Genomic DNA, 27,185 nt, shown 5'->3' with positions numbered 1-27,185 from the left:
TTTGCCTAAGGCAGGAAAATGTCTTGGGCCAGCTGTGGGTATATTGAAGGAGTTATTCAATGGTACCTTGGGTTAAGAACTTAATTCGTTCTGGAGGTCCATTCTTAACCTGAAACTGTTCTTAACCTGAGGTACCACTTTAGCTAATGGGGCCTCGCGCTGCCACCGTGCGATTTCTGTTCTCATCTTGAAGCAAAGTTCTTAACCTGAGGTACTCTTTCTGGGTTAGTGGAGTCTGTAACCTGAAGCGTCTGTAGCCTGAAGTGTCTGTAACCCAAGGTTACATATGTACTATTTGATGGCCATTTCCCTTTGTCTTCCTCATGCAGGTTAGAGGCCATATCTGGCTGCCTGGCTGTGCTAAAAAATGCATCTGTGACCCCCAGGGCAATTTCCGTTGTTTCGCAGCTAAATGCAACCGGGACCAGCAGTGTGCCCTGAGGGACGGACAGTGGGGCTGCCGGAGTTTCCTGACAACCTGCGTTGTGACGGGAGACCCTCACTACTTCACCTTTGACGGTGCGGTGGTGCACTTCCAGGGCAGCTGTGACTACGAGGTCTCTTACACTTGCAATTCTTCCCGGGATTTCTCCTTCCGGGTTATGGCTGCCAACAGGCATTTCTGGAAACCCAGCGTATCCTTTGTTTACCGAGTAGAAATCTGGCTCCTCACCAGCCACTCGAGTTTCCACATCGTCCTAGAGAGAGGCAAAGCTGCCCATGTGAGTTGAGGTGGGATGCTCACTATTCTCAGGCCTGCGAGCTTGCGCTGATTTAGTCAGCAGGGCCATGGACCTGATGTTGGATTTGGAACTGGAGGGTGTATGGCCAGTGGCGGCTGGAGCCCATTGCAACTGGTAGGGTGGCCGGACAATGGTAGGCAGAGTTAGAACAAAAGATAGGGGGAACCAACTGTGGCGATCACACAGGGTCCCCGGATGTTTCACCGTCTATTGATCCCTGTACCACCACTTTATTTCTCGCTGCCACCACCCAGGCCCTACCTGGTACAATACTGAGTCCAGTCAGGTTTAAATTGGAACATAAACTTTTGTTTATTTATTGCAGTTTAACAAGCGTGTGGTTTCATAAACAGTATTGGTCAATTACATGCATGGGGTGCCTATCCAGACCTATAACTTCCGCTACCTGCTCTCACTCACTAAACCACGTCTCTGATATTTGCTTGTCTTCCTAGCCCCTAACTGTTCTTGACTCAGCTTATTTCGCTACACTAACTCAACCTCCCCACAGACTCTATCCCAATTCACTCCCACTCCAACCAACCACCCAACTCCCAACAAACTCTCCCCTCCACCCCTCCCAGAGCTGATTTTATAGTCCCTCTGACTCCACCCCTCCGGGTTCCGATTGGGTAACCTGTTTAACTATTTCACCTCCAGCACTCTCATATGTTAACGTCACACCAACTAATGCTAGTTTGGCCCCCGCCCTCCTTTCTGCTGTGTTGCCGGAGCAAAACTGAGACCAAAGCAGAGGTGGTTGGCTGGCATTGTCTTCTTGTAAGTAAGGTAGGCAGCTGGAGGGGGGGGGTGGCTGAGGGCAGACCCAGGTTGGTGTGGCAGTGCCTACTGAGCTACCCTCTGTTGAACATGGCTGGTTACCAGGCAAGAAAACAACGAACAGGGTGGTGATACAATGACTACTGCAATCGACACGAGATAATATCAACGCAAGGCAACTATCTGTAAACAAGCAATAAGCATCCATAAAAATGGCAGAAGTAGGTTCTTTCCCAAATAGGTTTTATTTTAAACAATAGCAAACACAGTAAATAAAGAGTTCTCTTGTGATATATCAGTGGTTCAGTGCTCATTTCTTCTCTTTCCAAAAAAGATTTTGGAAATTCTATTAAATAGGAGGTTTAACAAACTGAAGGACTTTGTCCTCTTTCTATGCTCCTCCCGATGGAAACGCACAGATGGAAACAGATATATCCCTACTTTAAGTCATTCACATACTGTCTTTTCCTGTATATTATTTACTACAAAGCTTGATGACTAAGCTCTTTAGCGACGAAATGTCTGATTACCAGACCGACGTTTGAGCACTGAACCACTGGTATATCACAAGTGGACTATTTATTACTACATTTGCAATTGTTCTAGATAAAATCTATTTTGGAAAGAGAAGAAATGGGCACTGAACCACTGATATATCACAAGTTAGCTCTTTATTTACTGCCCTGGTTCAAGACCCCCACTGCCTTACTGTTAGCAACACAGCTAACAGGAAAAACAAAGCTAGTACTACAGAAACTGCTTTTCTTTCCCTGCCCCTTTTAATATACAGGTTAATGGCAGAAGGACCCAGTTGCCAGCCCATGTTGGATCCATTGCTCTGATCTTCAGACTGAGGCACATGGTGGTCGTAAGAACGAAAGCCAACTTGGAGATCCAGTTCAATGGGGCCAGCAGTTTGTTCATCCGTGTGGGCCCAGAGTATCAACATCAGCTGTGTGGAATATGTGGAAATTTCAACGGTGATGCCACTGATGATAAAGTCCTGCTCAGTGGAGAGAAAGATCTGAGTGATGCAGAGTTTGGGAATGCCTGGATATCAAGCACCAGCCCCAAGTGGTAGGAGTATTCTCTTTCCCCCAGAGCTAAAATGGAACCTGCTCTGTTCTCCTGTGACCTATATTCCATGCAAACAGGGCTGGTCCTGCCATAAGGCAGAGTTGAATTAGCCAGCTTAGACAGCAGATACCGTGGTGTGTCACACAACCTGCCCTACACCTTGTAAAATAGCCTGCTGGCCTCAGATGCTGTGTGTTTAAGTAAGATTCAACCACTAGTCCACTGAGATTCTGTACACGGAATTGTGGGGGAGCCATTTTTTAATTTTATTTTTTGCCTCGGGTAGCGAAAAATCTTGAGCCAGTCTTGCATGAAACCCTTTCAACTGCCCAACCTTATCAGCAGAGGTGTTGGAAGAAAAGCAGTTCTCTCACAAGGCAGTCCTCTCTCTCTCTCTCCAATTGCCGCTAGAGAGGCTGTTGATGTATTGTCTTCCCTAAGGAGAAGAGAGAAGAACAAGAAACACTCTGGTGAGCTACCATCCAACTCCCAGTTGTGGTTCCTCCGTGCCCCAATGGCCACCAGAGGATGTTTTGATATTTGATAATATTTAGGGGATGACATACATTTTGCATTTGACAAGTAGGCCACTTATGACATTTCCTATTTTATGATTTCCTTTTTTTAAAAAAACACCCAATACATCTGATCAGATTTGAAGTTATTAAATGTTAAATTCTGTTTTGTTTTGCTGCTTGTTTTTCAAAATCACATTATAATGTGGATTATTCAAAATGTGAAACGGCAGAATTTGGCAAGAGGGTGAATTTCAAATATTTTCAGAGTATCCGTCATATTTACCAAGGGCAAGCAAATTTTTGTTCAGAAGAACTTTCTGATATGATTGTGATTCGTGATCATTTTAAATGATGAGATTAGTTTAACCGGTTTTCCTGATTGTTTCACATGGATATACAGTGTAACATACATTATAAACCACCTTTGAGCTAGCATTTTAACCAGAGTGGTGCAAAATGTTTCAATTAATAAACAGCTGGTTCTCCTTCAGTCTTGCCACGATTCTTGGGACTCGGCTAGTCTGGTAAAGAAAAAGTGATTTATATGCATTGTATATGCGATATAACATTGTGCCACCAGATGGCAACGTGGAGTCCCGTTTTTCTCTACCTGTTTTCCCTGTTTAAATGTACAACGCTGTAGACTGAAACGCTTCTTTGATGTGCCTGGATCCAGCCTTGTTCTTCCCATGATTCTTTTAGGTGTCAGAACGACACTGGGCGTCTTCATCCATGTCCCAAACAACATGTGTTTGAGCGGAAGTGTGCTATCCTGATCAGCGATCCTGGGCCCTTCTCCGAGTGCCATTGGCACAGAAGCCCTGACCCTTATTATGAGTCCTGTGTTTATGACCTCTGCCAGTACGGACAGGCCAACCGCATGCTATGCGGAGCCATTGAAGCCTATGATGAGATGTGCACCATTATTGGTGTGAAGGTGACAAACTGGCGTTGGGAGATTGGATGCAGTAAGCAAAAAGGGGTATTTGCTTTTATGTTGAAGTGCTTGCACATTAGGCCAATAACTACTTCTGCCTGAGAGCTTCCTCAGTAAGATGCCTGGATCCCTTGCAAGAATCTCTGGTTCAAGACTGCCATCGGTTTCTGCTGGGTGAAAGCTCAGTCATTGTGGAGCATATGTTCCACATGCAGAAAGCCCCAACTTCTCCAGCTGGAGCTGGGAAAGCTTTCTGTCTAAAATCCTGCCAGTGACCATACAGTTGTCACCTAAGCAGCAGGGTAGCTTATGTGGTTCCATCTAGATGTTGTTGGACTCCAGCTCCTATCAGCCCCAGCTAGCATCACCAGTAGTTGGTGGTGATGGGAGTGTTAGGATATAGTTACATTCCACCTTAAAAGGGTCAGGCATGACTGTTGTGTATCACATGCCTGTTTACATCCAGCACAGTCTGCTGGGAACTTCCTTTGTATGTTGCTTTTGCTATACTACTGTTTTGCTGGACACAAAGGCATGCACACATGTTTTCCTTTGTTCCCGAACTATGTTGAATAAATGCTGTACATTTTTGCTTGCACATCTCTCTGTCTGCCTCTTCGCTGTGAGGTGATTTACACACTGCTGACAGAGTGTGCACGGGTCTCTAATCATATCTGAGGCTCGTTTTGCTGACTGACTGATGCTGTTCCACGGGAGACCAGTGATTGTCCGGAGCCAGCTGGGGGACTGTCTTCCCGCATAGCTGTCAACTTTCAGATTTGAAAATAAGGGATCAGCAGCCTCGAAAATAAGGGATCGGCAGCCTCACCTGTCCCGGGGACAGTCTAAGGGATATCTACCAATCCGGGATAGCAACGGGAAGCAGTGGGAAATGGCGCTGGAATAAGGCAATTTCCCGCCAAAAAAGGGAAGATTGACAGCTATGTCTCCCCGGCAGTATCCCAACAGGGAGCTGTAGTCCAACAACATAGAAACATAGAGTTGGAAGGGACCCCTAGGGTCCCCTAGTCCAATCCTCTGCTGTGCAGGAATCTCAGCTAAAGCATCCATGACAGGTGGCCATCCAACCTCTGCTTAAAAACCTCCAAGGAAGGAGAGGCCACATCTGGAGGGCACCCCATTCTCTATCCTCCTGCAGACAATACAAGATGATTTCTAGGTTGTTCCTGGTGCTACTGCTGTGAGTCATAACGGCCCCAATGAAGGTTCTCTCCAACATAGAGATTCAACCATTCTGTGTGTGCACTAAATAGAAAAGAGGGGTAGAATAATCATTACTAATAGATGTGTGTCTATAGGACAATAATATGCCCCTAACATGCATGCAATATGCACATCAATGTAATATTCTTGACATCTCTGTCAAAGCTGCTGAGAGTCTCATAATTAAGATCAGCCCACAATATCTTTGGGACTACAACTCCCATCATCCCTGACTATTGGCCATGCTGACTGGGGCTAGTGGAATTTGTGCTCCCAAACATCTGGATTAGACAAATGGATAAGTCAAATGTCTTATGGCTAACCTCTCAAACATAATTTACCTTTGCCTCCTGTAGGAACCGTGATGATAATAATAATAATAATAATAATAATAATAATAATAATAATAATAATACATTATTTATACCCTGCCCATCTGGCTGGGTTTCCCCAGCCACTCTGGGCAGCTTCCAACAAAACACTAAAATACAATAACCTATTAAACATTAAAAGCTTCCCTAAACAGGGCTGCCTTCAGATGTCTTCTAAAAGTTTGGTAGTTGTTGTTCTCTTTGACATCTGGTGGGAGGGCGTTCCACAGGGCGGGTGCCACTACCGGGAAGGCCCTCTGCCTGGTTCCCTGTAACTTGGCTTCTCGTAGCGAGGGAACCGCCAGAAGGCCCTCTGTGCACCAAAATGTTTGACCGATACAAATGCAAAAAAAGAGAGACCTTACCAGGACTTTGCCTTGATATGCTAAGTTTGAGCATGAACAGCTTCCAAAGCATTTCACGTTTTTCTCCCCCACAGGTTTTACCTGTCCGTTCAACCAGTATTATGACTTCTGTGGCCCGGCCTGCCCAGCCACTTGCGCCAACCTCAGTGCACCCTCCCGTTGCACAAAGCCCTGTGTAGCAGGCTGCTTCTGCCGAGAAGGCTATGTTCTTCACTCCGGGGTGTGCGTGCCCAGGAGGATGTGTGGCTGCATGCTGGATGGCCGCTATTACCAGCTGGGAGAGGAAGTGATCCTGACAGACACTTGCAGCAAGAAATGTTCCTGCAAGCAGCCTGCGCGCCACATGGAATGCCAGGAACATGCCTGCGGGCCTCTGGAAATATGCAAAGTTGTGGATGAAAAACGGGGCTGTTACCCCATGAAAAACGGCACTATGTGGATATACAGCCATTCTCGCTACATCACATATGATAATCACGTTTATGGTTTCCGAGGTGCCTGCAAATACACCCTGACTACCTACTGTGGCCCCCCAGGAAAGCTTCCGGGTTTCACGATCAAAGTGCTGAATACACACAAGGCCTCCCTCGCGGTGACGACAGTGAAGCAGTTGGAGCTCGATATCTATGGGGAGCAAATTATTATAGAAGCAGGACAGGAAGACAAAATACAGGTAAGGCTTTGCTGTGTTATCCCTTGCTTCTCTGGCTCCCTTTCTGCCCCAAATGTAGGATGCAAAGGGCTCATCATACTAGAACCTGGGACATTCAAGACAGGCAAAAAGTAAGTATTCTTCACAAGGCACATAGATAAAGCTTTGGGATTTGCTTTGACAAGATAATGCGATGGCTATCAGTTTGGGTCTGCACCAAATCTTCCAGCATTCATTGGATGTCTACAAATTCTAGTGTTATGAAAGAGAGAGAAGAACTTATTTCTATCTGCCTTCTACATAATGTACAGCCGTACCTTGGTTGTGGAACTTAATCCGTTCTGGGAGTCTGTTCGACTCCTCGAACGGTTCGAAAACCAATTGGCTGCAGGAGCTTCCTGCACTCAATCAGAAGCTGCAGAAGCAACATCGGACGTTCAGCTTCCGAAAAACGTTCGCAAACTGGAACACTCATTTCCAGGCTTGCGGCATTCGGGAGCCAAAATGTCCAAGTACCAAGGCATTCAACAACCAAGGCATGACTGTATACAGTTTCAGAAACTTCTGTCATGCCACCTCTAACAAGCTTTTTCTCTAAACTGGGAAGTCTCAAATACTGCAGCCTTTCCTCACAGGAGAGTCGCTCCGCCCCCTTGACCATTTTGGTTGCCTGCTTCTGAACCTTTCCCAACCCTTCGATATCCTTTCTGAGCTGAGGCGACCAGAACTATAAACAGAATTCCCAGTGTGGTCACACCAAAGATTCGTATAACAGTATCATGTTATGGGCACTATGATATTGACATAAAAATTCAGGCTTGAAAACAAAGACTTCTTAAAGTACAAGTTGGCATAAAATGCAGGCTTTGTCACTGATAAACTATAAAAAGACTTCATGCCTATTCACGATTGTCCAGGGTACCACCTTTATTCAATGAGGCTAATCTGGAAGGCTCTGTTTCCCTGCCACCTAATTTAATGCACTATTTGTATTTTTATGGTTTGATTGTACTTTTTTTTTAAAGAAATTGAGAACTGCCCAGAGAATTCCTGTTATGCGGCAACCTTTTCAAATGTTGTTAATAAATAAATAACAAATGCATCGCTGGCAAGCTTAAACCCTTGGCCTTGACATAGACATGTCACAGAATGTTCGCACCCCCATTTTTGTCCTAGGTAAATGGGTACCTGATGAACCTGCCTGTCACCCTCGCATCAGGGAAACTCAACGCCTATTGCAGTGTCTCTGGTCGCTTCGTCATCGTTGAGACCGATTTTGGCCTCTCTTTCTCCTATGACTGGGTTTTCTACGTGTCTGTTTCTCTTCCCGAGACTTATTCCGGCTCCCTTTGTGGCCTCGGCGGAGATTTCAATGGGAACCGCCTTGATGACTTCAGGACCCCCAATGGTACTCTGGTAAAGAATGCTCATGCATTTGGAAACAGCTGGATGCATGCAAGCTCTCCGTTCTACTGCAGAGCAGTTGGGGCTATGTCTGAGTGCAGCGAGACTGAAGTAGCCAGGTTCAGATCGAAGGACCGCTGCGGAATTATAAGCGATGTGAACGGGCCATTTAAACACTGTAACAGCCCAGAAGATGCTCGGCTCCACTTGGAAAACTGTGTGAGGGACATGTGCGCAAGCACAAGCAGCCGCAAGACTCTCTGCAAGTTGCTGCAGAGTTATTCCCAGCAGTGCCAAGCTAGAGGCATCAACATTCAGCCGTGGAGAGAGATTGCTGGATGTGGTAGGCAATTTTTCAGTAGAGAAAAATATATTTAGGGCACAAGACTCTTATTTTTCTGCAGGATTGCAGGAAATGTGTGGGCTCCATTGGGCACAGAATTCAGCGTAGACTCAGCTTCCTATTCTCCTAGAGCTCATGGCTGAGAAATGGGTGCTTTCAAAGTCTGTGGGTGATACTGAAATCACAACAGAGGAAATTGCTAAGTAACAGATCTAGGAGGTCAAAGGATGGTGTTTAGAAACGTGCATGGCTTTTGCCGTGACTAGCTGAACCAGAAACAAATTAGGCAAAATAATTTTAAAATGCAGGATGATTTGTGCAAAATAGGGGGGAAATGTATGCTGGTTCCATCTACAAGGTCATAATAGTCACATTTTGGGGGGACAGAATTTTAATTATTTTAGCACAGAGTGCATATATGCAGCATGGCCTGATATTGTTCTTTGACACTGAAATCTGACTTGGCCACTTTCTGAAAAGCTAAAAAAGCACTGAGTATTTCTGTAACATTTGGCTATGTCAGAGAATAGAATTTCTTTTTGTCTTCCCAACCCAAGCAAGCCTTTTGGGCTAAAAGCAAGCCGTCAGGCAGTTTTATTTAATTTTCACAGAGTATCACAGAAAGCAGAAGGCCTGGAAAACACGTTTTCTGAGACAGGGCTTTTTAATTTTCTAATTGCAAAGTGCAACTTGCAGGTTCATTGTGTTTGTCCTCAGAAGGACCTTCTAAAGGCAAAACAATAATGGGAACATGTTTTACAAGCAAGGTGGGCCTTTATCTCCTGCGCCATCCAGGCATTACAAGCAGAGACCTACACCAAAGTGTATCCTCCTGTCTAGGAACATTCTGGTTCAGGTCCCCAGTTCATGTGGAACAGAAGCACCATTTGGGGCATGCAGAGAGTGATGGGGTGAGGGAGAGACGGAAGGCGTAAGGATGGAGGAGAAACTTAAAGCAAGTGTTTTATTGCTATAGAATGAGTAGCAGATCTCTGGACTAGGAAAAGTGCTGTTTCCCCTTGCTTCCATCCTGAAATATTCCCATTTAGTGTGGTGTCGGAATGCTTTTAAATCTCCCAGTAGTCATCTGCCTACCCTTAGCCATGCCTCCAGGTGTTCTGCTCCTGGTGACTGGACTGGGATGTGTTCAAGATGGACAGCTCCATAGGGGGAGCTCAAGCTGGAGCAGGGATAGAAATGTTGCTTCAACACAGATTAACGGTGGCTTGAGCCTTAAATAATGCTGCAGATATTTTTTGCTTTTGAACTGCTGTGCAAGCATGGTACCAGCTAAGTTTGATGTTGAAGGAATTGTAGAACTCTTCAGGAGGAAGTCTAGGAAGCTTCAACAACAACAACAACAACATTTTATTTATTCCCCAGCCACTCTGGGCGGCTCCCAACAGAATTAAAAGCACAATAAAACATCAGACATTAAAAACTCCCCTAAACAGGATTGCCTTCAGATGTCTTCTAAAAGTCAGATAGTTTTTTAAATTTCCTTAACATCTGACAGGAAGGCGTTCCACAGGGCGGGTGTCACTACCGAGAAGGCCCTCTGCCTGGTTCCCTGTAACCTCACTTCTCGCAGTGAGGGAACTGCCAGAAGGCCCTCAGAGCTGGACCTCAGTGTCTGGGCTGAACGATGGGGGTGGAGACGCTCCTTCAGGTATACATGGTGGGCGTTGCTTCTTTCTGCACCAGTTTATTAAAAAAATCTGGCTGTGTGCACATCACCAGGTTGAAATGCAACCAAGTTATTCCTTTTCTCAACTCGAATTGTAGCTTGTGGGTTTTCTTTGGAGGGGGGAATACATAAAAATGCTGAAGTTCATAAATAAACAACCAGACTGATACAGGATAGACATGTGTTGTGGCTAACGTTGTGGTAGCGCTGTGGTCTAAACCACTGAGCCTCTTGGATTTGACAATCAGAAGGACGGCGGTTCAAATCCCCGTGTCGGGGTGAGCTCCCGTTGCTCTGTCCCAGCTCCTGCCAACCTAGCAGTTCGAAAGCACACCAGTGCAAGTAGATAAATAGGTACCACTGTGGCGGGAAGCTAAACAGCATTTCTGTGCACTCTGGTTTCCATCACAGTGTCCCATTGCACCAGAAGCTGTTTAGTCATGCTGGCCACATGACCCGGAAAGCTGTCTGTGGACAAACGCCAGCTCCCTCAGCCTGACAGTGAGATTAGCGCCGCAACCCCATAGTCGCCTTTGACTGGACTTAACCCTCCAGGGGTCCTTTACCTTCCTTTACCTTTTACCTGTGTTTAGTCCACTTCCCAAACTAGCAGTGGGAGTGAACTGGATGCCTGGGAGTGTGTGTAAAGGCTCTGTCTTAGCTAGAAATAAATGAATATTCTATGTGATGTTTTTATTTTCCAGACTTTACCTGCCCATCAAATAGCCATTATGTACTCTGTGGTTCTCCCTGCCCTGCCTCTTGTGCTGAACTGGCTATGCCCAAGAACTGCAGCTGGTCCGCATGTGTTGAAGGATGCCAATGCAATGCAGGGTTTGTGCTGAGTGGCATCGAGTGTGTGCCTCTGGAGCAGTGTGGCTGCTTCTACAAGGGACAGTATTACCTGAAAGGGGAAACCTTCTTCCAGAAAGGAGAAAACTGCCAAAAGATGTATCAGTGTAATGGACCCACCTATGCCGTCGTTGCTGTTGAGTCCCTGTGCGGACCTGGACAATTTTGCGGTACCCAGAAGGGGGTGTATGGGTGCCATCCATTGTTGGATGGTATTTGTCAGGTTTCTGGGTTTTCCCACTACGTCACTTTTGATGGGTGGCATTATAGCTTTCAGGGCACCTCCACATACGTCTTGGCTGAACTGTGTGGGGTGTCCAAGCCTTTACCAGCTTTTAAAGTTGAACTGAAGAATGAGAAGCAGTCCAGCAGCCCATTATCTGCGGTATCAGAGGTGTTTGTGCTGGTGAACGACACCCAGATACATCTGCAGAGCGGACACAGGGGCAGAGTCAAGGTAAGAACATTCTTACGTATTCACAGCTTGGCTAATTCATCATCATCACTTTTAATTTGTATACCGTCTTTCTATCTTACAATACTCAAGGTGGTTTACAAGCTGAAGAAACAAAAAATGTACATCTTATAACAATCTAATGCAACACAAAAATGTGATAATAAAGCATAACTTTAAAATAGGCAACCTACATCAAAAAAGTAACGTTCAACAATCATTAGAATAGTATTAAATAATAATAACATATAAAAGTTAAACAGAAATCCGCTCAACAGTTACAATTAATAATTTCTAAACTATAATCAGTAAAACAATGGCAAGCCAAAGACGCTTCGGGTTAAATCTTTTCAGATTGCGTCTCACGGTGACCCAGAAGTACTGGAAAGGGTTACTTCCGGGTTTTGCTGCTTGCACATGCGCAGATGCTCAAAATGATGTCACGTGCATGCGCAGAAGCGGCAAATCGCAGCACGCACAGACGCGGGTTGCGTTCTGTTCAGGTTGCGAATGGGGCTCTGGAACAGATCCTGTTCGCAACCAGAGGTACCACTGTACATAAAATAATACAATACAAATTGAGAAGCAGAGACAAGAGGGTGGTGGGGCAAGGCAGGTGGAAGGAGGCCTTGCCTGACAAAGTCTCTCCCCTCACAGTTCTTCCTCCAGGCACAGCTTCCTTATGAGGAGTCCCAGGGCCAGGATGTGGAGCAAGGCAGGTGGAAAGAGGCCTTGCCTGATGGAGTCTCTCCATCTTATTTATTGTTAGGGTGCTTACTAAGTGCTGTTATATTCCAATTACGACTAAAAGAATCAGAAGCAGGGTATCACATATAAGCCAGTGCAGTGTAATATTAAACAGGTCCAATGACTGAACTGTGCACATCGGCACCTAAGAAAGATGAGGGTTCGCTGACATCTCACACTCTTCTCTATTGAACCCACTAAGTCTTTGCCTACTTAGCTTTTCTTTATTTTGTAAAATTTTAAACTCTTAAACCTTCCTCCTTCACCACCCTCAAAGCCTGGGCAGATGGAGTGCAGCTGACATTCCACTGGTGCAGAGTAGCCTAGTGCCACTATAGACTGTTTAGTGTCATCAGCCAGCCTTGCAAACAAATCTGTGCATGTTACTATTCCACAAGAAAAAGGTATTTACAGCTCTTGGAAGACTAACATGTTTACTGTGGCATAAGCTTCCCCTTCATTGGATGTATGGCATGCATAATAGTGGGGGATTGTAAGCAGTGCCATCAGAGAGAAATGAAATGCAAAGTTTCAACAACTGACCGCTCAATTACAGCAGCTTTCTGTCAGTTGAATGAATTTTATTATTGCAGTCACAGACCAGTTCCGGCTCACTTACAATATCAGGAACACAACAGGAATACATTGAATTGCAATTGGGTACAACAGAGACAGTACAGATACAGCGGCAGTTAAAAATATATATTTCTGTCAGTTTTTTTGGAGGGGGGACTACAATTCCCATCAGTCCTAGGAAGCATGGGAGCTGTAGTCCCATACAAAAGCTGGAGAGCACCATGTGCTCAATAGTGTATGTATGTATGTATGTATGTATTTATTTATTTTGTGTTGGCCTCTGTTTGAAATGCAGCATTTTCCTACAGCAGCTTACAACATTAAAAAAAATTAATGATCACGATTTTGATTTCCTGCCTGTTTACAACCATCTGCAACTCAAGCTGGCGGACATAAAGTCAGGGTAAGGTAAAAGGACCCCTGACCATTAGGTCCAGTCGTGACTGACTCTGGGGTTGCGGCACTCATCTCGCTTTATTGGCTGAGGAAGCCGGCGTACAGCTTCTGGGTCATGTGGCCAGCATGACTAAACCGCTTCTGGCAAACCAGAGCAGCGCATGGAAACGCCGTTTACCTTCCCGCCGGAGTGGTACCTATTTATCTACTTGCAATTTGACGTGCTTTCGAACTGCTAGGTGGGCAGGAGCTGGGACCGAGCAACGGGAGCTCACCCTGTCGCAGGGATTTGAACCACCAACCTTCTGATCGGCAAGTCCTAGGCTCTGTGGTTTAATCCACAGCGCCACCTAAACAATTCAGCTCACAATGAAATCGAGCACTGTTAAAACAGCCACAGATGTGTTTTATTTTTTTTATTTTTAAATGATATTTATTGAAAAAAGAATTTTTAAAAAAATTACAAAGAAAAAAGACAAAACAGAAAAAGAAAAAGAAAAAATAAAACCATCATTTTCAAATTCTCCACTTTCATTACCTTCTTTCTATGACCTCCTCCCTTTTCTTGTATCTTGATTAATAGTTGTCACAGCAAATCCTTTCCATAATTAATAGTATTCTGTCATTACATTACCTTACTCTATTTTCATCTTATCTTATAAAAACCTTAAAGTTTAAGACTTAAATCTTATTGTTACCAACTTCTTATAACCATTACCTTTTTACCTAATTCTTTAAACATTTTTTACAAGAGCCAAGTAATTTCATTTCAACATTTTTCTAACATTCATCAATTTTATAAGGCATTCCTAATGATAGAAAAAAGAAATAAACAGTCCAATCTTCTTCCAGCGTCCCTTCCTCCTGGTCCCGGGTTTGTCAGTCCTTTTTATCCCATTGGTCTGGCACATTAACCTGGTGATCTTATATCTGAGGCCTTCAAGCCTCTTCCATGTCCCTTCCGCAGCTCTTCTTCATATTTTCCTTTCACTCGTGGGAACTCCAGCTTGGTAGTGTTTTTGACCCTTTTCAACCAATCAGCCCCTTTCCCATAGTCCAGACTAGACTCCATGTGGTATTTTAAGACATGTTTCAAATTCCTTCCAAAATTGGGAGCCCCTACAACTCCAAACATCTGATGGCCCATTGCCAGACTCGGAAAGTCCAAACATCTCTGCATAGGGGGGTCAGTCCAACCCCCCATTTCCAAATCAATCCAAACTTCATCTTTCCAAATCTGGTTTTTTCCAAGTTCATTTGTCCAATCCAAAGGCTCATTTTCCTGCAGGGCCAAAAGTTCCTCCCTTTCTGGCGCCTGTTCTGTCATGGCACACTCCTGTTTAAGTTCCTGGGTGGGCTCCACATAGTTTCCCACTACCTGTTCAAATGTTCTGGCTGCATTAGTCATCAAATCCGTCTTCTGACTTAACTGGTCCAATAGGGCATTTATTTTACAGAAAGCACCCAACAGTGCTTCTGAAAACATTGTCCTGCAAGGTCACAAGTCCTTTCCCACGGTTGTAATCTGTAGCAGCTGCAAGCTCTCCTAGTTACAGTTTCACAGTCCCCCTCTAGGGGGAAAACTTCTGGTTGTTCTTTCTTTTAAGGACAATAGCAACAAAGTTTCTTTTTTAAAGATATTTTGTCAATATTTGTTCCTTTAAAAAGCGAAAGGAAACAGTGGAATCACAATGTTACTCTTCTTTTAACTGTCTGTCAAAAACATTTGTCTCTGGTCAATGAGCTTCAAACGTCAATTCTGACACCCCACTCCAGGATCAGGACGGTGGAAAGTTACTTTACTTTAAACTCACTTCTGCAGGTTTAAACAGTCCAAATAAAGATCCCCCTTCTTCTCCTGCTACCGAAGGGGGGTTCAACGATTTTAAATGGTGAAAACCAATCCTTTGAAAGTGATTTTCTAAGCTCTGGTTTACGTTATCTTTGCTTTCTTCTGACTACAAGGAAACGGAAGGCTGACTTCCTGTTTAGACCTTCCCGTTTCAGTATCAAATTAAAGTAAATTTTTAAGTCCAATTCCTTTCTAATCGCCAGTTCTTATTTGAAATCCAATTGTTCAATGTTTAATTACTCCACGGGTGATTACTTTAGATGCCAAATTGTCCCAGGAAAAAGGCAGCGCTCTCCGGCAGCAGCTGTGCGGCTTCGCTCCATGGAAATAGCAGTTGACTCACAGCACCGTGCCACTTCCCCCTCTTCGCTTCGGAGCCCGTTAGTGGGTTCCTTTGCATGTTGGGGGGCACTAAAGGTGCCCGTCGAGTCCCACGGTCACAGGCTTCATCCGCCTGTGATGTCTGAAAGGGTCCCCGCTTCGCCGCAGTGGAAAAGACCCGTTTCGCGCGGAGCTGGTCCCTCCGGTTCAGAGGGAGTCCGCCATTACCGATGGCGCCACCCCGGAAGTCCCAGCCACAGATGTGTTTTAAATCGGCATCTTGAAAAAGCCCACCTTCTGCTCCAATCCTGTACATTACCTGGCAGCTGACCCCATGGAACTCAATGTGACTCGCTCCTAAGCGGACATTGTAGGATTGCACTGTAAATAAATAGACCTCACTGCCTCTGGCAATCAATACTTGCTGTCTCCCACATGCACTGTGGGAAATTGAAATACTGTCTAGATGCAGCTGCCTGCAATTTTCTAGAGTGATGGGTTTCGGGGAAGAAAGGTTCAATGTTCTTCTTTTGCTCACACAGATCGATGGCGTGGTCACAATCCTCCCAGTGCATTTAAAAAACCAAGGAATTGTCATCTACCAGCATGGGTTTTACACTGTTTTAAAAACAGACTTTGGGCTAACAGTGAGCTATGACCTGGCCCACAGCGTCTTTGTCACACTTTCCCCTCAATACCAAGGCCAGGTATGTGGGCTGTGTGGGAACTTCAATGGGGTCGCTGACGACGACTCGGAGACACGCAATGGATCTACAGTGAAGCATGCCTTGGACGCTGCCCTAGACTGGAGGTCAACAGACATTCCCTATGGCGCCTCTTCTGCTATATTTGGTCGGCGGGGAAGTCTCGTCCAATCTATATCTATGTGCTGGATAATACAGAATCCTGATGGGCCATTTGCCTCTTGTCACTTGCAAGTTGACCCAGAGCCTTATCTGGCACGTTGCATTTTTGACCTGCACATCTCCGCCGGGGACAACAACGTCATGTGCTCGTCCATTCAGACATATGCAGCGGCCTGCCAAAGAGCCAATGTAACCCTCCGGCCCTGGAGGACGGAGTTTTTCTGTGGTAGGTCCATTTTGTGAAACTCAGAACATCCTGCAGTTTTGGGCTCTGTCCACATCGGCCCACTTCCACTGCAGCCCTCAAACTTCCATTTCCCAGTGCATGACTCTTACAATTGGTCCTCAAGGACATGTTTGCTTAATCACATGTGCTTTCTGTTCCTGTGACTACTGCATCGTTCTTTGCATTCTAAGCAGCAGAGGACAGCATAGTGGGGTTCACTGCTCATCTAACCTCCATTACTGATTCTAAGTGTAAACTTAAATTTTGGGGCAGGGAGAAGAAAATGGAACAAATTAGTGCAGATTTGGAAGCGTCCCATATGTGCCCTGCCGACTATGCTGTAGTGTAGGCAAAGAGAGGGAGGAACAGCATTAAAAGTCAGTGCTGTGAGGGCTGGCAGAATAGGTGAACATGTACCAAGGACAAAATCCTTCCCACCATTAGCTACCTCAGGTACTGAGTGTCAACAGCACTGTAGCTATTCAGATCAAATCTGATCTGATCAGGGTTGAAGCCCAAATGAGGTCACTGTGGGACAGGCATCCCCAAACTCGGCCCTCCAGCTGTTTTGGAACTACAATTCCCATCATCCTTGACCACTGGTCCTGTTAGCTAGGGATGGTGGGAGTTGTAGTCCCAAAACAGCTGGAGGGCCGAGTTTGGGGGTGCCTGCTGTGGGATAACCAGCCTCATACAACCAACATGTTTATGTCTAATTAATGCATGAAGAGGTTAATACCATAGAGTAACCTGTCCTGCCAGGCTTGGCTGTGTCCACTTCCCTTCACCTTGGAGGAACTAGCTTATGAAGCCCTCCACAGTCTACTTGTGAAACTCAAACCAAGCTCAAGCCACATGGCTCTCATTAGCCACTCTTGAGTTCCTATAGCAATCATTTAGGAACTTTCACCACTTTGGAACTAAACTATACTTGTTGTTTTTATTTTGTGGTTTTATATATTAATTTTATTCTATAAACTGCCCTGAGACCTGCAAGTATAGGGTGGTATAATAATAATAATAATAATAATAATAATAATAATAATAATAATTACTGCCTGCCTGTGCAACCTTCTGACTGATGTATGGAAAAGCACATGAATCTGACCATTGGAGAATTTGTAAGTAAACCACTGTCAGAATAATCACTAAGGCAATTTTTTAATTGATAAGCTCAGTCACTGTATGTAAATGCTGCATTACAATGATGGTGGCACAATAATAATACATCTTTAAGAGTCCTAAAACCATGGGTGAGAGCAATGGCTTTTGTAAGCAATGAAAAATATAAACAACCACTCCAGATTTTGAAAAATCCCTGTTACAGTACTGTATTTTGGTGGTGGAAAAACAAACCATTTCTCATCCTTGTTTATCCTCTTCTTTTCAGCTGCAGATTGCCCAGCAAATAGTCACTATGAGCTCTGCAAGCCGCCTTGCCAAGATCTGTGCTTGAGCTCCACATTTAAACACCTCTGCAGCCCCCTGTGCTCAGAAGGCTGTGCCTGTGATGATGGATACTTGTGGAATGGAGACAAGTGTGTTCAGCCTGAGCAATGTGGATGTAAACACAATGGGCTGTACTACAATGTGAGTAGATTTCACCCTCCCTGATGCTGTTAAAATACTGGCATGCAATGCTGTGTTGTTGTTTTTTAAAGAGAGAATTAAGATTACTCTGCTAGATTCAAAGCCAATATGAGCTTATGCAAGTGTTTAAGACCATCTCCAGTCTTTGCTGAGCATTTATCCTGAATTGTTCGCAGGGAGGTTCTACAACAAATAAACACTCATCCTGGGTTGCTTCCAGAGTGTATACTCGCCTTCCCATTAATCATCCATTCGTCTTGTGCTTTTCAGTGCATTTCCTCATCTCTTTCCTAACTGCCAAAACTCGTTTCCTCTTTAAAGTGGATTTGTTGCACTAGGGGGGACAGAGCACTTTAATCCCCTTTAATTGTGCAAACCTAATTTGCTCTTGGAGGGACACGGATGGTGCTGTGGGTTAAACCACAGAGCCTAGTACTTGCAGATCAGAAGATCGGCGGTTCGAATCCCCGCGACTGGGTGAGCTCCCGTTGCTCAGTCCCTGCTCCTGCCAACCTAGCAGTTCGAAAGCACAAAGTGCAAGTAGATAAATAGGAACTGCTCTGGCGGGAAGGTAAACAGTGTTTCCGTGTGCTGCTCTGGTTCTCCAGAAGTGGCTTAGTCATGCTGGCCACATGACCCGGAAGCTGTACGCTGGCTCCCTCAGCCAATAAAGCGAGATGAGCACCACATCCCCATGACTGGACTTAATGGTCAGGGGTCCCTTTACCTTTACCTTTAATTTGCTCTTGAATCCCTGGAGGCATCCTTAAAATCACATGACGCACCCTAAGGCAGCAAGCGTATGCATGCTATATTATTTTCTTGTTAGTATTATTCATCATCATTATTATTCATTAATTGATGATTGTTCAAATTCAGGTTTTCCCAGGGAAAGCAACGGGGCAAAAGGAAAACCTCTCAGACCCATGCTTAGAAATTGCAGGAGAAGCAGAAGTGTGGATGAGCCAGGGGCGCCGACTTATAAAAAATATTGGGGGAGCCCGCGAAAGCTCATGAATAATAAATAAGCTCATGAATATGCAGATAAAGTGGCGCCGCCTCCTCGTGAGCGAATAGGGGAGAGCGTGCTGTGCCTATTTATCAGCTCCGAAGGAAATTGGGTGGAGCTTTTGCTCGGGAGGGAGGGCAGGAGGCATGCAGCCCGACCCTGTGCATTTTGGGCTGGGGGAGGGGCGGCGGTGGCGCTCTGCTGGAGGGGCGCCCGAGATTATTGGGGGGCAGAGCCCCCCCAAACGAATTTTTGAGGGGGCTCGGGCCCCCTCAGGCCCCATGGAGTCGGCGCCTATGGGATGAGCCCATAGTTTGGCCCAGGCTCCCTTTATCAATAGCAGCCCTCCAAAAGCTGAGGAAGGAGGCTTTCCATCTCTGCTTCCCAACATCTTTTTGACTGGGGGAGACTGAGATTGAACCTGGGGTGTTTTGCACCCAAAGTGAGAGCTCTGTTATTTGGTCCTCCAAGCAAATGCCTTTGTCTTGGAAGTCCTGATGTGTCAGGACATACTCATAGGGGCAGCTTTTCTCTGCCACTCATCCCCTCCCTTGTTAGATTCTGGCTGCGTACTGATTGAAGACAAAATAGTAATTATTATTATTATTATTATTATTATTATTATTATTATTATACCCGGCCCATCTGGCTCGGTTTCCCCAGCCACTCTGGGTAGCTCCCAACAAAATATTTAAAACACGATAAAACATCAGACATTAATAAACTTCGCTAAACAGGGCTGCCTTCAAATGTCTTCTAAAAGTCAGAGAGTTGTTTATTTCCTTGACATCTGATGGGAGGGTGTTCCACAGGGCGGGCACCACGACCGAGAAAGCCCTCTTCTGCTGGTTCCCTGTAACCTCACTTCTCGCAGGGAGGGAACCCACCAGAAGGCCCTTGGCGCTGGCCCTCAGTGTCCAGGCTGAACGATGGGGGTGGAGACGCTCCTTCAGGTATACTGGGCTGAGGCCATTTAGGGCTTTAAAGGTCAGCACCAACACTTTGAATTGTGCTCGGAAACGTACTGGGAGCCAATGTAAGTCTTTCAGGACCGGTGTTATATGGTCTCGGTGGCCGCTCCCAGTCACCAGTCTAGCTGCCGCATTCTGGATTAGTTGCAGTTTCCGGGTCACCTTCAAAGGTAGCCCCATGTGGAGCACATTGCAGCAGTCCAAGCGGGAGATAAAATGCTGGCCTAGAGGAACAATCATCTGATGTGACAAAGGAGGTGATTCCTATATTCTTCCTTTCCTTTGCGCCTTGGGAAAGGGCCAGCAGAGACCACTATATATGTCTGCCCTCTAATTTCCTTTCCATTTTCTCTATGTCTGTTCTGCAAAGACAGAGCTCTTGCTGGTTTATATAGTTTCATATTTCAGAGATATGCTCATATATATATATATATATATATATATATATATATATATATATATATTCGTGATCTTTTCACAATGGCCATTCTTTCTCTTTTCATGGCTGCTTTCCCTACCAGATCGGAGACCTCCTCTGGCTCTCTGGTTGCACACAAAGGTGCAGTTGTGATGCTTCTTCCACCTTCCGCTGTGTCCCAGCAAGCTGCAGCCACGGACAGCAGTGTGCCCTCAAGGATGGCAAGCTGGGCTGCAGGCCTCGGCTGGCCACTTGCACCGTGTCCGGGGATCCGCATTACTTCACTTTCGACGGGGCTGTGGCGCATTTCCAGGGCACTTGCGCCTATGAGATCTCAAAGACTGACGGCTCCTCTACTGACCTCTCCTTCCGGGTGGTGGCGGCTAATAAGAATTTCCAGAGTCCTCTGGTGTCCTTTCTTTACCGAGTGGAAATATGGCTTGTCTCCAGGCAGTTCCGTTCTCATGTTGTTTTGGAACAAGGCAAAGATGTGGAGGTGAGCAGAACTTGTTGGGCTCAGAGAAGAGGCCGTGGGGTGGGAATCAAACACAAGCAGATTGGAAGATATACATTATAGAGCAGCATAACCAGAAGCCATTCTTAAGGAACACATCCTATGAGGAAAGGTGGAAGGAACTACAGTGGTACCTCAGGTTAAGTACTTAATTCGTTCTGGAGGCCCGTTCTTAACCTGAAACTGTTCTTAACCTGAAGCACCATTTTAGCTAATGGGACCTCCTGCTGCTGCTGCACCGCCAGCCCGATTTCTGTTCTTATCCTGAAGCAAAGTTCTTAACCTGAAGCACTATTTCTGGGTTAGCAGAGTGTGTAACCTGAAGCGTATGTAACCCGAGGTACCACTGTATCTTATGTGAGAATGTTGTGGATAGTAGGAGAGGATATATTGATTAAATATTATCCTTCCTCACTCACGCTAGTGAGTCAGTAGCAGAGTACATTCCCCAGTATATAGCAGGAAGCTAGTAGGTAAATTCATTTGAATCTCTTTACTTAAGCCAGGCATGGCCAGACTTGGCCCTCCAGATGTTTTGGGACTACAATTCCCATCATCCCTGACCACTGGTCCTGTTAGCTAGGTATGATAGGAGTTGTAGTCCTAAAACAGCTGGAGGGCCAAGTTTGACCATGCCCGACTTAAGCAATCTGGCTTGTCCAGATTGGGCTTGATCCTGGTAAATTCCCCTTTTACCCCTCTTAAAAAGAATAAAGACACAACAGTCTTCTTTTAAAAGTAATGATAATAAGTTTACCTACATTCAGTTCGCAGTAGGTTTGCTGAAAGCAGGCTTTTAGCTTGTCGTTACAGAAAGTGAGTGGGTTCATCCTATGTAGGGATTTGAGCCCATGTGCTGCTGGCTCAGAGCCAGCAGACAGCAAAATACATCAGTATCAGAAGAAAGCAACAAAAGAGTAAAGGGAAGATGTCTGTGTGACTGGCTCTTTTACAGGGGTCTCATGGGGTCACGCCCACCTACCTGGTCACACGCAGGGGGAGGATGCTCCAGACCAGGTGTGACAGGAAGTCCTCCTGGAACTGGAGTAACATCCCCCTGTGTGTCTACTCTGGGCAAACAGGAAGTGTTGTACTTGACTGCTTATGTTACATCCCACATCTTAGCCTGGAGAGGAGAAGTCTGAAGAGGGACGTGATTATACTCTTCAAATATGTGGATGGTTAATTCCCAGGGCCCATTTTCTTTAGATCTTTTTGAATCTGCCTATATTCTTGTGAATTTGCCTCCATATCCTGATAGCTGCTGAGGACCATTGTGATGCCCGCCTACTTTTACCACCCAGATCTCAGAGTGGAGGTGGAGAAGTCTAGGAAGAAGCAGTGCCAGCAATTGTAAGCAGCGGCTGTTTCAACAGCCTGGCATGTGTGTCCTCCTTGGGCCTTGCTTTGTGATGTTGTAACCCACAATTTCCCCTCTGGACACTACAGTTATTTCCTGGTTCCCACTTGGAATTCCGTTCCCTTTTCAGGTTGATGGGAGGCAGACCCCCCTGCCAGCAGAGCTGAAGCAGTTGGCCAACATCACGCAAAGGAGGAACGTGGTGACTTTGAGAGCGCCCCCCAATCTGGAGATCCAGTACAATGGCCGCCATGCTTTGTTTGTCCGTGTAGGCCCAGAATACTGGGGAAAGCTGCACGGGATGTGTGGGAACTTCAACAGCATCCGCAGGGATGATAAGGTCTTGCCTGATGGCAAGAAAGCCAAGAACGATGCGGAGTTCGGCAATGCTTGGATGTCGGACAGAAGCCCCTCAGAGTACGTTTATACCCTTCATCTTTCCTTCGCCATTTATGGTGGTGCTGGTGCATTCACACGTGCATGGAAACAGGAGTTGATGAGGGCTTTCTTGCTGCAGTACATGCTCTTCAACTGCCTTTGCTCCTCATGCATTCCTGCATCTGAATCAAATGCAGACTGTTATCCCCCATTTTCCAGTCTGACTGTCTGCTTTGTTTTCCTTCTCACCACTGGTCCTATGATCCTTCCATTAGGCAGCAGATGTTGGTGGGTGGGAAGTGATGGGGAAATGTTGGAGGACTGATCTGTGTGACACGTGGCCTCCCTGTGCTTCCTAAGCCTGGTCAGTTTCTGTACATGGATCAGGTGTCATATTATCCTTTGCCTCAGGCAGCAATTAGCCTTGGGCTAGTCATAAGTGTTCACTTGCTTATCTACTTAAAATGTCTGGCTTTTTAATTTTTTATATATTTTTTCTACTCTATTGCTTGTTCGCTTAAAAAACCAAACACTATTTCATGGAAGGGTGTGGAGATGGCTTCATGACTGATAAATGGGCCAGTCGATCAGCTCTATGCAAATCTGCTACAAAACAGAAATATGTGCTTTCCCTTGCGCTTGGCATCTTTTCATGAATATGATGAATGTGTTTCCATAGCAGCCTGACCACTAAATTTATGTGCATCTGTCTCTGCTGAGAAACAGCATTCTCTTATTGGTTTCAGGGAGAATGGTCCACACCATTTCAGAATTAGTGTTCACAATGGGGACCTGCAATGGAACCTTGCAGAGCAGAGTGCTCTTGTTCAGTGTGCTAGTCAGTCATGCCCTTTATTAGATACTCCATTCCCCTTTCCATTCCTCACACAACAGGCATTATGTGGTCCCTGAACATGCTTATTCCTCATTGGATTGTCTGCCTTAAGAATTTTTCTACTACTGTAAATCTTGAGGTTCCACTAAGTATGCTGGTGCCTCCTTTTTGGGCCTTTGCGTTTTGGCTACAGCAATATACAATATTTTTTGCTCTATAAGACTCACTTTTTCCATCCTAAAAAGTAAGGGGAAATGTGTGTGCGTCTTATGGAGCGAATGCAGGCTGCACAGCTATCCCAGAAGCCAGAATAGCAAGAGGGGTCGCTGCTTTGACTGCACAGCGATCCCTCTTGCTGTTCTGGCTTCTGAGATTCAGAATATTTTTTTTCTTGTTTTCCTCCTCCAAAAACTAGGTGCGTCTTGTGGTCTGGTGCATCTTATAGAGCAAAAAATATGGTAATTCATCACTTCCACTTGCTATTAGTATAAGTGACGGCTGTCAATCTCTTTTTTTCCTAGCCAAAAATAGGCACTTGAGGAGGATTGGGCATTACTGGATATTGGAAAGGAGCTGTTGTCCTGCTTGGAAGTTTTGGAATTGGGGAGATTTCATAAAACTCCTCTGGAGATTCACCAGAGCCCAATCTTGAACGTGGCTTAAATCTTGCCTGTTTGGGTTGATCTATGGAGTTTTGTACAGAATTTCTGAATGCACAGTAATTCCAGTTAACCGCTACTTACACTTTCAGGTGCAGAAACGACACCGGAGAATTTGAGCCTTGCGTAAAGCAGCAAGAGTTTGAGCAAATGTGTGGGATCCTAAGAGATCGCTCTGGGCCTTTCTCAGAGTGTCACTGGCATGAGGATCCAGCTTCTTATTATGAATCCTGCATCTATGACCTCTGCCGGTTCGGACCAGGCAATCTCATGCTCTGTGGAGCCATAGAAGCTTATGAAGAGATGTGTGAGATGCTGGGAGTGACGGTGCCAAACTGGAGGAAAGAACTTAAGTGTGGTGAGCATGGTTCCTCTTGAGCTATCTATGACATCACCACTTATAATGTGCAAATGTGCACACATTCATTTCTATGCCTTTAGTTCAGGAGAGCTTTTCTGTTGTGAACCACATTCCCACAGGGGTAATCTGTTTGGGGCTGCATGCCGGCACTTGGGGGCGGGGGGAGAGCCATTTTTGGCAAAAGCCAAAAATGAGAGGTGGAGTTTACAGCACTGCAGGCTCACATAGTTCTCTCGTTCTCTCTCTCTCTCTCTCTCTCTCTCTCTCTCTCTCTCTCTCTCTCACACACACACACACACACACACACACACACACACACACACAGTCCCTCCATCTCTCACCGTCTCTTTTTCTCCCCTATGAGGAAAGGCTACAGCATTTGTGTTACACCACACCCCTACAGCAGCCCAGTTTTTGTGCCACTTCCCCATGGCAGCCATTTTGTGATTGGTGCCCAAAGCACTTACTCAAAACTCCCAAGTATGCCCGTTTGCCTGAAGAAGTTTGTGTCCTCCGTGCTGTATTATGAAGAAATGCCCTTTTTAATAGACGAGATCCTCCTACACAATATTTACTCTCACAAGTAATCTCTATTCAGCAAAGCTTCCTGCCATCTTTAGTTAAATGTTTAGGACAATATCCAGCTAAGTTTTACTCAGAGTAAATGCACTTACATTAATGGGCGTTAGTCATGTTCATTAATTTCAAAGGCTTTGCTCTGTAGAACTAACATTTATAGCATGGTATTTCACCTGGGGGATAAGGGACAAATATTTCACTAATATTTCACCCCCAATAGAATTGCCCTAGTGTCAGATTCTGTTCCCACAGCAGGGGGAGGAGGAGCTTGAATTACTTATTTCCCCTCTTTCTTCTTCTTTTTGCAGAAAAAATATCATTAAGAAAGAAAAATATGGATCCAGATTAAATCAGTTGAAATTAGGACTTGTACACATTTACCTTTTGCCCTGTGCTTTCTAGGCACAGATATGTGTTTTCCTGGTCTGGATGCAAGTGTTTTTGTTTTGCCTTGCTGCTTTCCCCAGAAAACATCATCTTTAACGCTGAATCGGAGCAAATGGCAATTCAGGTTTTCCACGGATAGTCATTTGCTCTGATTCAGTTGTAAAGAGCAGGTTTTCACAGGGAATACAGCTTCGATAAGTGTGGATGAGTGCTTCTGTGGCTGCCTTTAAATGTTTGGGGAGGAAGGAAAGACCAAATCACAGCTCCCTTGCATCTATTTTGACTTAAGTTGCCAACCAGGGTTGCAAAATAACGTTGTAGTTGTCTCTTTGTTTGGTGGCAGCGAGGGCAGTCATGTCCTCTTCTTTTGGGATAATTTGTTTTCTTTTACCCTAGAAATTGCCTGCCCAGCCAACACTTACTATGATTTCTGTGGCACAGCCTGTCCTGCCAGTTGCGCCAACCTCAATGCTTCTGCCCAGTGCTCCAAGCCATGTGTGGCAGGTTGTTTCTGCAGAGAAGGCCATGTTTTGAAGTCTGGAGTCTGTGTGCCCTTGGAAGAGTGTGGCTGCAGGCTAAATGGCCACAGCTATCAGGTGGGCGAAGAGGTGATCCTGACAGACACCTGCAGCAGGAAATGCTCCTGCAAGCAGCCTGGCCATCCCATGGAATGTTGGGACCACACCTGTGGGCCTCTAGAGAGATGCAGAACCATAGACGGCATCCGGGGCTGTCACCCTGTGAAATACGGCACCATGTGGGCATTCGGTTACCTCCACTATATCACATTTGATGGAGTTGCATTTGATTATCGAGGCGTCTGCAGGTACACACTCACTAGGTACTGCGGCCCTCCCAGCCAGCTTCCTGCTTTCACCATCCATGTGACCAACGAACACATGGACTCCATCGCAGCATCTTGGACCAGACAGATAGAACTGGATGTCTATGGGGAACACATTGCTGTAGCAGGAGGGCAAGAAGGCAAAGTGCAGGTAAGGAGAACTTTTTGCAAGCTTGGAAGAACCTCACACACACCCCAGAGAACACTGCAGAACTGATTAGTAGAGAACCTGGAATCCCCAAAGAGTCGCTAGCTTGGCACACTCGTACACAAATACACTCTGCCTATACAGCCAATTTTCGCAAGTCTGCAAGATGTTTGAGGAATCATCACCATCCAAATTTAGCAAGCGTTTCAGGTGTCTTCCTGTCCCAAGAGGGGATGGAGAGGAGGTCACAATTAAGAGTTGCTCGTCGACAAACATGCAGTAGAATGCTAATCAAGTTCACTTAGCAGTAAGTCCCATCGCATTCCTGGTAAGTGCGTTAAAAGATTGCAGCCTTAGTTGTTATGCATAGGTCAGGACTGGAAGTAACAGCAGTAGTCATGTATGTCTGCAAAAGTGGCTGCCCTGTTGCATAGTAAGATATAGATATGGCATCTCAGGGCCCCTGCAGTTGTCCTTTTCCTTGTGCCTTTGTGATGATTTGTGCTCATGATAGCATCAGGTAATACACCATCCTCTTTTTAATACTGTTTGTGGCTGCAGACATTTTGGGTGTGCTTGTTGCTTTTCCATTGGTGCATGTCCCATAATGGCCTGCTGCAATCCTGTCGCTTTTCATACCATACAGTGGTGCCCCACAAGACGAATGCCTCGCAAGACGGAAAACCTGCCAGACGAAAGGGTTTTCCATTTTTGAGCTGCTTCGCAAGACGATTTTCCCTA

At 45.5% G+C, this 27,185-nt stretch overlaps 1 protein-coding gene across 1 annotated transcript; it reads left to right on the top strand.

Annotated features, from left to right (window-relative positions):
• Positions 1-323: 323 nt before the first annotated feature.
• Positions 324-27,081, top strand: LOC310711149 (IgGFc-binding protein-like; the record flags this gene model as incomplete). Its single annotated transcript, XM_083512617.1, has 12 exons — positions 324-722; positions 2,314-2,600; positions 3,821-4,086; positions 6,090-6,688; positions 7,844-8,414; positions 10,935-11,410; positions 15,842-16,391; positions 17,782-17,981; positions 20,483-20,875; positions 22,384-22,670; positions 24,218-24,483; positions 25,849-27,081. The coding sequence occupies 12 exons, from the start codon at positions 324-326 to the stop codon at positions 26,511-26,513; spliced, it is 4,959 nt and encodes a 1,652-aa protein (XP_083368743.1). The 3' UTR covers positions 26,514-27,081.
• Positions 27,082-27,185: the final 104 nt, after the last annotated feature.

Source organism: Podarcis liolepis, assembly GCF_965112155.1.
Source record: "Podarcis liolepis genome assembly, chromosome: 7".
Lineage (NCBI taxonomy): Eukaryota > Metazoa > Chordata > Lepidosauria > Squamata > Lacertidae > Podarcis > Podarcis liolepis.
The sequence above is the reverse complement of the archived record's forward strand: the minus strand, read 5'-3'. Positions and strand labels throughout refer to the sequence as shown.